Consider the following 11,125-nt stretch of genomic DNA (forward strand, 5'->3'; position numbering starts at 1 on the left):
TTTATTTCTGAGTACTATATGCTAATTAAAACTTACTTATAAAGACTTATAATGAAGTATAGTCAGCAAATAGATTAAAATTCCTTTGTAACCTTAAGGCTTGAAGAAACTTTACAATATTTACTGTGTGTAATGACTTTAGATTTCTTCAATAATCATCTCAATTAGTAACAAATTGGTCAATCTGTGAGCACTACATTCCCAACTGCATCAAATCATTGGCAGTATTATACTATCAAAAGTTTTAGTGGTTCTTAGTAGGAGCCAGAAATCAAAACAGAATATCATTTTGGCTTCCATTTGTCATATGGCTTCAAAAATTTCCAAAACACCTAAGTAGATTAGGTATTTCTATCTCCTTATATAGTTATTCTGTGTTACAAATTCTAACTATAACTTTATTTTGAAAGAAAACATCATCACAAATAATATTGTACAGAAAAATGTGATATAAACCTTCTAAGCTATTTTTTTAAATACATTTATTTATTTATTTATATTTATTTTTGGCTGCATTGGGTCTTCGTTGCTGGCGCGGGCTTTCTCTAGTTGCGGCGAGCGGGGGCTACTCTTTGTTGCGGTGCGCGGGCTTCTCACTGCGGTGGTCTCTCGTCGCGGAGCACCGGCTCTAGGCGCGCGGGCTTCAGTAATTGTGGTACGCAGGCTCAGTAGTTGTGGCTCGTGGGCTCTAGAGCGCAGGCTCAGTAGTTGTGGTGCACGGGCTTAGCTGCTCCGCAGCATGTGAGATCTTCCCAGACCAGGGCTGGAACTGGGTCCCCAGCATTGGCAGGCAGATTCTTAACCACTGCGCCACCAGGTAAGTCCCCTTCTGAGCTATTTAACATCTTTATACAACCAAGAATGTACTGCTTCATCGGGACTGCCCAGTTAACTTTTTAGAAAACATGATTAAAAGTAGAATCCAAGTAACAAGTTTGAACTAAACATTTAAAGGTAAAGGTTTAAGATGGATAAAGCAATTGACTAAAAGAAAGACTTTAAACCTATTCTAGGATTCCCCCATCTTCTTTGCAACTTTGAGGAAGTTACTTACCCCTCTAAACCTTGTTGAAATTCCATCCATCTCCTCAGTCCAAGCAACTTAATAGAATTAATTAGATCAAACCTCTAAAGAAATTTAGAGTCCCTTTGACCTTATATAAATAGGGGTTTTGGAGTCATAAAGACCTGAGTTTGACTCCACATAATAGTTTGAATCTATATATTAGTATACATAAACCAAATACTAGTTTAAGTGACCTTGGGAAAACTACTTAACCCCTTCTTTGCTTTTGCTGTTGTTGTTCAATAACGGCTGTCATACCTCCATGGGGGGGGGAGGGAAGTAATAAAGATGATATGAAAACCCCATAAAGTATTCAGAATGGTTTTAATAAGTTCAACTAACCTTCATAAAAAACAGTTTTTAAAAAAATTAACTCTTCAAATCTATACTAGATATATAAACATTGCACAAATTATTTTTATCTTTCCTAAAAGATGAACTGATGATTTGAAAGGAAATAACATCTGAGAAAGTTTTTAAAACCAGAGATTATGTAAGTTTTTGTTTAGATTTCTTGTAAAATATCTAAAATACCATCACATAATAATTCTAATGTGTCATTTAATTTCTTTTAAAATTGGTTTCATTTAATTAGTTTCTCAATGAAAAAACCAATGAATTCATTCCTAAGAGTTTCTACAGTTATTATTACTTTTAAAACACTTCAATGTTTACACAACAACTGAGGGCATTAAAAGCCATCAGATAGTAATGTCTAACCTTTGCAACAAAAGGGTAATACATATTTTACTTAAGTTTTATACAGATTTTTGTTATGGCTAAAAATTAACTGTCTTACAAAGAGTTAACTGAACCAAAATCAGTGGAGATAAAGATATAATAGCAATAAAATGTAATAAATGATTACAAATACTTTACTACTGGAAATGCATATTTTAATATGAACTTAGCATGAAGTACACCTCTCTTCACAAAAATTTACATTCTACTATCTTTTTATTCAGGTGGAATGGAATAAATTTGAGGGAAATTGACAGGTGTGGGTTAGAGATTTATAGATTCAAAAAAACTTCTCGTTTTGTATACACTTGAAGTGAATTATTTGATTTGTCCTCATTGTGTAATAAAAAGTTTTGTGAACTTTGTTTCTCCCCGTTTTGTGTTTATTGGTTAAAAAAGTTAATGTGTACAAACCTAGTCCTGTAGGATTTGTAATTCTTAACAGAGAAACTGCCAAGTACTGTGAATACTTTTACATTTCAGCATTTAATATTTTTTAAAGTATTACTGATATGTAAGTCATTATGTTCACTAAAAGTCTTTAAAAGTGTAGTCCAAAAGATCATGTTCTTTTTGGCTCAGTTTAAAGGTACTTCTTTCACAAGAGAATTCTCTTACTACTTACAACATAAGAGATTTCTAGAATGGATAACTTAAACCTTCAGTGAAAACTAAAAATCACACACATACAAAATAGGGAGTAAAATCCTATTATTAGGACAAATAGACTTTTTACAAATTCCTTTAAATGCCTACACTTTCTTAAAAAGTACATAAGACATACTTTTCTTCTGATTAAAATCCAAGTGCCCTTCATTTTCCACAATAATAAGATTACCTACATTGCTATGTTTTAATGGGGGAGGGGGAGGGGAGGGAAAGGTGAAGAGAAGAAACCTGAAATCCCACCTGACTAAAAAGAAGTATTACTATGATAGTTTTTTCGGTTTGGTTTGGTTTTGAGTTTTGGTTGTGTGTGTCTGTCTGTGTACACAAACGCTTCTGACCGGGAGGTGTAATGAGTAAAATGACAGTTTATGAAGCCCATAAAGTCTAACATGGATCAAATTCACAAACTCCACAAACTTCTACGATTAGCCCAGAGCTACAAAGAATAAAAGTCAAGGCAGCACCGCCCAACTCTTAAGCCGACTGAAAAGCAGCGTGTGGTGAACTTAACCTTTACTTACTGTTGCGCTTAAGACTACGTACACTGGTTCTTAGAGAAGAAAAAACAAAAACCCCAAGTTCCTCATGCCACTGTCTTAAAAAAACAAACAAACAAACAAACAAAAACCGAGATAAGGCATTATACTAGGTAACCTGGAAATGGCATTAGGCTGCCACTGACGTGAACCTCACTTTGGCACCGGCACGTACCTGTCTGCAAAACCATACCTTCTTCTTCGCTCTTAAGACAGAAGCCCAGTCGGTAAACACATTTTGATTGCAAGGTATCCTACCTGTCAGCGTAATTCTTTGGTCTGGTGGCACCGAGACGACTTGGCTTTCCCGCATTTTCAAAGCGCCCAGATTTGGAGACGTTGCCTGCGCTCGGGTGACTTCGGGGGGTGTCCTACGAGCGCGACCCTTCATTCCCAGGGACAGCAGGCGTCCTTTGTACATCCACTTCTGCAGCTTCTTGACTGTCACCGCGGGCGGTTTGAGGAAGGGGAGCCCCTCCTGGCCGTCTTCTTTGCCGCGGCTTCCTGAGGAGCGGCGGGGGTCCTCGGAGCTGCGAGTCCGGAGGCCCGAGGGCGCCGCGGCCCGGGAGCTGCCTCCGCTCCAGCCGTCCATCCCGCCTCCACGTGGCGGGGGCTCGTCCGGTTCCCCGCGCGCGCCGCACCTGATCCAGCTGTCGCTCCGCCACCGCTGTAAGGGAGGCGGCTTGGCACCCACGCGGAGGCTGTCGAGGCTTCTGCTGCAGGACAGCAGCATCCGAGGAGTCCGCAGGCGGCCTCCCCCCGACTCCTTCGGAGGCGACCGGGGCGGGGACACCTGCTGCCAAGTGCGGCCGCCGCCTCCCCGCTCGCAGTCTCGGGGGCAGGCTCGGCGGGCCGCCGCGCCGCAGGGGGAAGGCGGCTGGCCCGGAGCCCGGGCTCCCGCAGGGCAGCCGCAATCCGCCCTGCCCCGGTCGCCCTGCCGCCTGCCCGAGTCAGGGGGCAAGTCGTGCATGGCCTGGATCAGCAGATAATAGGCCTCTCGCAACTGGGTCTGCAGCCTGCCTGTCTCCAGACGGCCGCCCTCCGCCCCTGGGGAGGAGCCAGCGGCCGGGGGAGGCGGGGGCCACCGCTCCGCCTCCGCCCCCTCAGGCTCCGGCGCGGGCTGGGAGCCGCCGGGCAGGTTCTCGTAGTAGTCGGCGTCGTCCTCCTCGTCCTCTCCGCTGCCCTCGGAGCCCGGCGGAGCGTGCAGAGAGGCGCGAGTGAGCCCGCGGCCCGGGGGTGCAGCCTCCTTCCCGCTGCGCGGCCGAGGCCCCAGCGCCCCCGACCTCTCCGGCCGCCCTCCCGGGACCCGCGCCTCAGGACCCCACGCCTGAGGCGACGGCGGCGGTCGCTCCAGGCTCGGCCGGGCTCCGCTGGCGCGCTCCCGTAGGGACCCGTCCGGAGCACCCCCGGCGTCTCCCTCGGCAGCCGAAGAGGCCGCCACGGTGGCTGCTGCGGCCGCCCGGCGCCCGGGCCCCCCGGCGGCGCGAGGACCCCGCCTCCCCCGGAGCCTGGACAGCGTCCTCCTCAAAGGGTCCGTCATCCCCCTCCGCCTCAGCAGCCAGGCTCGCCCCTGGTGCGGGGAGAGCTCGGAGCACCGCTCGGGAGAAAGCCGCGCTCGCGGCGGCGGCGGCGGCGGCGGCGGCTCCCCATGACCTACACTGGCCCTCGCGGGCTCCTCACATTCTTGGCATAACTCTGCCGCGGGACGGGTGGGGGAGGGCGGCGGCGTCGCAGAGCGCATGCCCCGGAGCCCCGGGCCGCAACGGGGCGCGCGGGCCGCCGGCTGCCGCTCCGCGGGCGCCGGGCGAGGCAAGGCGGAGGGCGGGGGAGGGAGGTGGGTGAGAGGGAAAGGAGGTGGGTGAGAGCTAAGGAAGACCGAGGGATGCAGAGAGAGCGCACCGAGGGGGTCGGGGGCGGTGCAGAGAGTCGAGGCGGGAAAAAGAAGGAGCGGGAAGGTGAGTCTGGCTGGAGGCTGCAAAGTTCTGGTTGGGGAGACGGAGAAAGGGAAAGTGCCCTCCTGGCTGCCACTCAGTCACCTTCACCACCCTCCGCATTGCCACCGCTGCACGAGGCGTGTCCTATAGTGCAAGTCCTAGCTTGAGAGAAAAAGATTGTTTTGACGGATAAGGTATGAGTACGGGTGTATCTCACTTAGTGCAGTGTGTTCTAGAAACGTTCCGAATCATTTTAATTTGTACAGGGAGCTGGCTATTTAAAGGAAATTTGCAGAGATTCCTTTTCAATTAGGAAGAATCCTTTTGTCCAAAAAATCACCACTGGTGTCTCTTTTTAAAGTCTATTTTTCTTTCTTCCTGCCTTCCTTCCTGTTAATGCATGCTAACACAAAATTAATTATGGCATAAACCAAAACTTGTAAAACGGAGGCGCAAATATAGCCTCCCCCATCACCTAACACTTTGTTTTAATTAAAACTGGGTTGAAAAACAGTTGGGTTGAAATTGAGAAACAATGTTATTTGGAAATACCAACTCTCTCTCAAAAGCATTAAATTCCATGTTCTGTGTAACAGCTGTAAAATACCTTGTGTTGCCACAGAGCAGTGGACCTGTTTGTGTTTGATGAGAATCAATCTGATTTCAGAGTTAAACTTTTTAGCGCTTATGTATTAGAAGGGACCTTTGTCTGAGTACCTCGAGTGTACTACTAACTCCTAGCACAGTACTTGCACCTAGTAAGTACTCAAGAAATATTTGTTGAATAAACAAATGCTTGCATAAGTGAATTTAACTGACCCTATTTTCAACGATATATCTCTATGTAAGTTCCTTTTTTTTTTTTTTTTTCCTATCAATCAGTCAAAGGCTCCAGCCTCTAAATGTGCTTTGGTCTATACTTCCTTTATTAGTACCTAGTCTCTGCGTCCTGGAATAATTTTACCTGCATCTCTATTTGCAGAAATCTTACCCATCCTTTAAGGTTCCATTCAGCTGCCTTCTTCATGAAGTTGTCTCTGATCTTCCACATGGACATGATCTCTCTTCCTCCAAACTCCAATAGTACTTTATTCGTACCCACTCAAAGTATGTTTATTATTTTTTGTTTTTTACAAGGTGCACCCTATCTCCCGTACAAGAAAATTCATAAACTCCTTGAGGGCAGAGACTACTTATACTTGACTTTTATATTCTTCATAGAGTATAACATCTTATACACTGTACATGATGAATAAATATTTTAACACTAATGTCAACTTTAATTTGAAGGAAGCAAATGACTTTAATTTCCAGTCTATTGCCTGACTCTCCACTAGACCATACTCTATTAGTGTTGTTTTAAAATTCTTTCAGTGATGTGTAAGAACACACTTTGTTAAATAATCTTAATTCTCATCTAGGAAAATACAGTGAAATGTTACACTACAATTTGCATACATTACTATTTATAGTTCTACACTATTTTTATTCTGTGGAACCAAAGCTATTTAATGAATAGTCAAGGCATAAAATTATGTCCCAGTGAAATATTCCCACAGGAAATGACTGATGATAAAGCTGCCAATGGTGTCTATAAACACAATTTGATCTCTATCTCAGAAATTGTTTCCATTCCAACTCTTGGTTGCAAAATCTTTTTATTCTTTGTAGTTAACACAGTTGTTAAGAATACCATAAGTTGCATATCTATGTTAAAATGAATAGAAAAATATAAGCTGGAAGGTCTTGGTTGAATTTCATCCTTAATTCAACTTGTCATCTCGTTGAGTTCAGGAACTATAAAACATATTGGCCAGTATAAAATATTATGCAGTATTCTAAGAATTATTCAGAACTAAGTCTGATGCTGTACGGCACAACTGAACTTAAAGTTGCTTTAAAGTTGAGAATGTTCTATCGCATAAATTCCCAACTTTTAAGAAGTATTTTGGGTCACAACAGCAATGAAGGCAGTCATAGCTATGTGACACTATTTAATGACTTTAGAAATGTAAATCCCACTTTTCTGTATGTGCATAACACTTCAATAAAAAGTTTATAAAAATGTAATTCTAAGAAGACAGTGCCCTCAAAACTTACCTATACATATAATTAAGACAGTGACAAGATATGAACATAAGCTATATTGTGTAAAATCCTTTTTGTGTTTTAACAATTTCTACCCTATTCCCGCAGTTACCTCAATTTTCATATGTTTCTAATCAACAGATTCCTATGAAAACTAGGAGGTAGGGATATATTTTCCAGTGTTTGTACTTGCGTCTCACTGACTTGGAAATCATTCTGATGCCCCATGAATTAACAACTATGTGTCTGCACTATCACAAAAGATAAAATAACTATGGGATAACAGGGCTCTAGGAAGCAGGGAGGTAAACTAGAGATGGGGTCATACTGACTCAGTCTAGGAAAAGGCAGGAAAAGCAGGGCAGGTTGAGGCAGAGGGCTAAGTCTAACAGCAGTAGAAGGGAAATATCTAGGTATCTTATGGTTATTTTCTAGGCAATGTAGGGTGCATTTCTGTCTCACTGCTACTCAGTCTTCCATTCTTGGTTCTCAGTGGAACCAAAGGCCAGTTTAACTTGGCATTTGCCCAGTTCTCTCTCTCTAAACTGCCTTATGGGGATCCTCTGGTGTAGACCTACCTGGTCTGCCATACAGTTCCATAAATAATTGAATAAAAAGTGCTTCAGCCAAAAGCTGACCGCATCACCACTGCCCTGGGAATCAAAGACGGCATGTCCTCAATAGAGCGATTTTTTTCTGTTAATTTTCTCGTAACAGTGTCTGACAATTGGTAATATTCTTTTTTTTTTTTTTTAATTAATTTATTTATTTAGTTTTGGCTGTGTTGGGTCTTTGTTTCTGTGTGAGGGCTTTCTCTAGTTGCGGCAAGCGGGGGCCACTCTTCATCGCGGTGCGCGGGCCTCTCACTGTCGCGGTCTCTCTTGTTGCGGAGCACGGGCTCCAGACGCGCAGGCTCAGTAGTTGTGGCTCAGTTGCTCCGTGGCATGTGGGATCTTCCCAGACCAGGGCTCGAACCCGTGTCCCCTGCATTGGCAGGCAGATTCTCAACCGCTGCGCCACCAGGGAAGCCCGGTAATATTCTTTACCTCATCCCACACCCCCAACCAAAGTAATAAAAAGGAGGCTTTTGCTAAGTACATATGTATTTTCTAATATTTAGAAATTTATAATGTTTTAGAATATTCACTATTTCAGCTTCTCTTATTACATATTTGGGATATGCAGAGTAACTTGCTCAATGTCACCATAATAAGTGAAGGGGAATTCAGACCCCATCTATCTGATTACAAAACCACTACAGCCCTGGGATATTTCCTTGTATAGCAAAAGAGAACAGACATTTTCTACTTGCACTGACTTGAAACTTTGTTTTCATAAATTATTTAGCTGGTCACCTTTCAGAAAAGATTTTAATATTTTATGAGCTTTTGTGAAATGCAGCTGAACATTGGAAAGCTGCTTGTTGAACGTTTGGAATACTTCTCTGTGCAGTCCTCTTCAAGGGTGTTAGAACTAAATCCTATAATATATTCCCATTTAACTGTAAATATTAAGCCACAATGTGAAACTGCATCCTGTAAATGTCGTCTAATTTGAAAAATAGGACAAGCTACAATTAAATACTTTAAAGACAAAATATATGCATCCTTAAAACCACAGGAGCTCTCAGATAAGCCCCTTGAAAAAGTGAACTGGTATAGCCTGTCTTTCCTAAATGACTTGTGCCTCAGGATAACCCATAGTTGAAGGGAATTTGCTCTTTTGCAGAGTTGTCATTCTAATAAGATTTGATGCAATATCAACATTTTTTATCTTAAAGAAATAATGGCTCTACTAATGGACCTAGGCAAAAGTCACCAATGACTACTAACATCACAAAGGGAGAAAGAGACAACCTGACATTACATGGCCTCTGATCCAGTACATAACACCACCTATGATGTATTCTTACCAAAAATGAAACCTGAGTCTGATCAACCTCAAGATCTGATTACCAATTTCCAGGTATTACAGAGAGCAGAGGAACATGTTCGATAGCACCATGGGAATGCGATCACAAAATCCAGACTATGGGAAGCTACAGGTCAGAGGATCCAGTTTCTTCAACATATTAACCAATTGCACTGTATGAACTTTCAAAATTTTAATTGGATTCCAACTTTTCAAATAGATCCTGGCAACTGTTTTAAAGCAATACAACTTTGAGGGCAGCCAAATAATATACACTGCAGGGATGGCAAGAGAACGTTGAAATCTAGGTCCAAGAACTATCATTCCGGGCTTCCCTGGTGGCGCAGTGGTTGAGAATCCGCCTGCCAATGCAGGGGCCAAGGGTTCGAGCCCTGGTCTGGGAAGATCCCACATTCCGTGGAGCAACTAGGCCCGTGAACCACAACTACTGAGCCTGCACGTCTGGAGCCTGTGCTCCGCAACAAGAGAGTCCACGATAGTGAGAGGCCCGCACACTGCGATGAAGAGTGGCCCCCCGCTTGCCGCAACTGGAGAAAGCCCTCGCACAGATACGAAGACCCAACACAGCCATAAATAAATAAATAAATAAATAAATAAATAAATAAATAAAATTTAAAAAAAAAAAAAGGGGCTTCCCTGGTGGCGCAGTGGTTGAGAGTCTGCCTGCCAATGCAGGGGACACGGGTTCGAGCCCTGGTCTGGGAAGATCCCACATGCCGCGGAGCAACTAGGCCCGTGAGCCACAATTACTGAGCCTGCGCGTCTGGAGCCTGTGCTCCGCAACAAGAGAGGCCGGATAGTGAGAGGCCCGCGCACCGCGATGAAGAGTGGTCCCCACTTGCCGTAACTAGAGAAAACCCTCGCACAGAAACGAAGACTCAACACAGTCATAAATAAATAAATAAAAGAACGTGAATTTCTTTAAAAAAAAAAAAAAAGAACTATCATTCCAAACTCTGAGTGGTATAATAGAATTGATCTGAAATCAGATAGAACTAGTTCAAATCCTAATTTGATCAATCATATACCCCAAAACCACTGATCATGGTGAACTCTTGCTCATCTTTGCCAATTCCAGATCAGTATTTCCCCTTCCTTCTAAAATTCCACAGCTCTTTTGAAATACCACCTGCTGCCTCTGCTTTTGTAGTCATCTACCAACTTCCCCTTCATTCCTGCTAACATCTACCTCACTATTTCTTTCTCTCCACTATTTTTCCTGTCATCACTCTTGGTGATTTCATTATTCACAGAAAGGATCCACCCAATACCCTGGCCTGTTGTTTTCTTGAACTTCTCTAATAATCTTGTCCTTCACCCACTTCAGCCACCCAGTCCCAGAGTCATATATTAGACTTTGTCATAACCAATAACTGCAAACTCTTCAGACACCACTTCCTATTTTCCAGCTCACTCCCTATAGCACTGCCTGCAACAATACTTCGATGCCACTATCCCTCCAGTCTATCACTCCCCTTCATGCTTTCCCAGTTTAGATTGCATGGTCTTCGTATAATCAATCCCTTGCATACATCCTCAACTCTTTTGTCCCTCTTTCCCGTTGTCCTACTCATTTGGCAAAACCCCATCCCTGGTTAAAACTAACTTTCCCACATACTTTGCATTGATACTGGAACGGCTTAATGTGACTGGAGAAAAACATCACAGACTTCAAGTGGTTCCTGGATGCTGCCAAACAACTCCACTAAATAGCCCAGTCCATTCATTCTCTTCCCTTTCTGAACTTAATTTTGACACCACCCCCCTCCTCACTCTCAGTTATCACTTTTCTTTTTGTTACACTGAGATAATGGGAACATTCAGGAGAGAACTTCCTCATTCTTCCACCACCAAATCTACCAGCTGGCATTACCCTGTATTCCACTTCCCCCACTCCCTTATATTAGATGGGCTGCCCTGCACCTACCTGAGGCCAACTTTCTGACCTCTCTCCTCTCCTCCCTCCTCTCATTGCCCTCCAACACCCCAAACACACTCTTGCCTCAGAGCCTTTGCATTTGTTGTTCCCTCTGCCTGAAATGATTTCAGGGTGACTTGCTCCCTCCTTCCATTCAGGTCTCACCTCCAATGTTACCTCCCCAGAGAGCCCTTCCCTGACCACTTTACCTAAAATAATACCCCTATCTATTCATCATTTT

The 11,125-nt window shown here is 43.8% G+C and overlaps 1 protein-coding gene across 6 annotated transcripts in view; it reads right to left on the reverse strand.

Annotated features, from left to right (window-relative positions):
* Window positions 1-4,680, reverse strand: part of SYDE2 (synapse defective Rho GTPase homolog 2) — a 40,763-nt gene extending 36,083 nt beyond the window's left edge. For 5 of the 6 annotated variants that reach the window (XM_059925354.1, XM_059925381.1, XM_059925345.1 and 2 more), the window contains exon 1: window positions 3,271-4,623. In XM_059925354.1, the coding sequence (XP_059781337.1) occupies window positions 3,271-4,552 (1,282 nt within the window). In that variant the 5' untranslated portion in view covers window positions 4,553-4,623. Of the gene's footprint in view, window positions 1-3,270 lie in introns of all 6 variants that reach the window. The other variant, XM_059925336.1, reaches the window with a different exon arrangement.
* Window positions 4,681-11,125: the final 6,445 nt, after the last annotated feature.

The sequence above is a fragment of the Balaenoptera ricei genome, chromosome 1 (genome assembly GCF_028023285.1).
Source record: "Balaenoptera ricei isolate mBalRic1 chromosome 1, mBalRic1.hap2, whole genome shotgun sequence".
Taxonomy (NCBI): domain Eukaryota; kingdom Metazoa; phylum Chordata; class Mammalia; order Artiodactyla; family Balaenopteridae; genus Balaenoptera; species Balaenoptera ricei.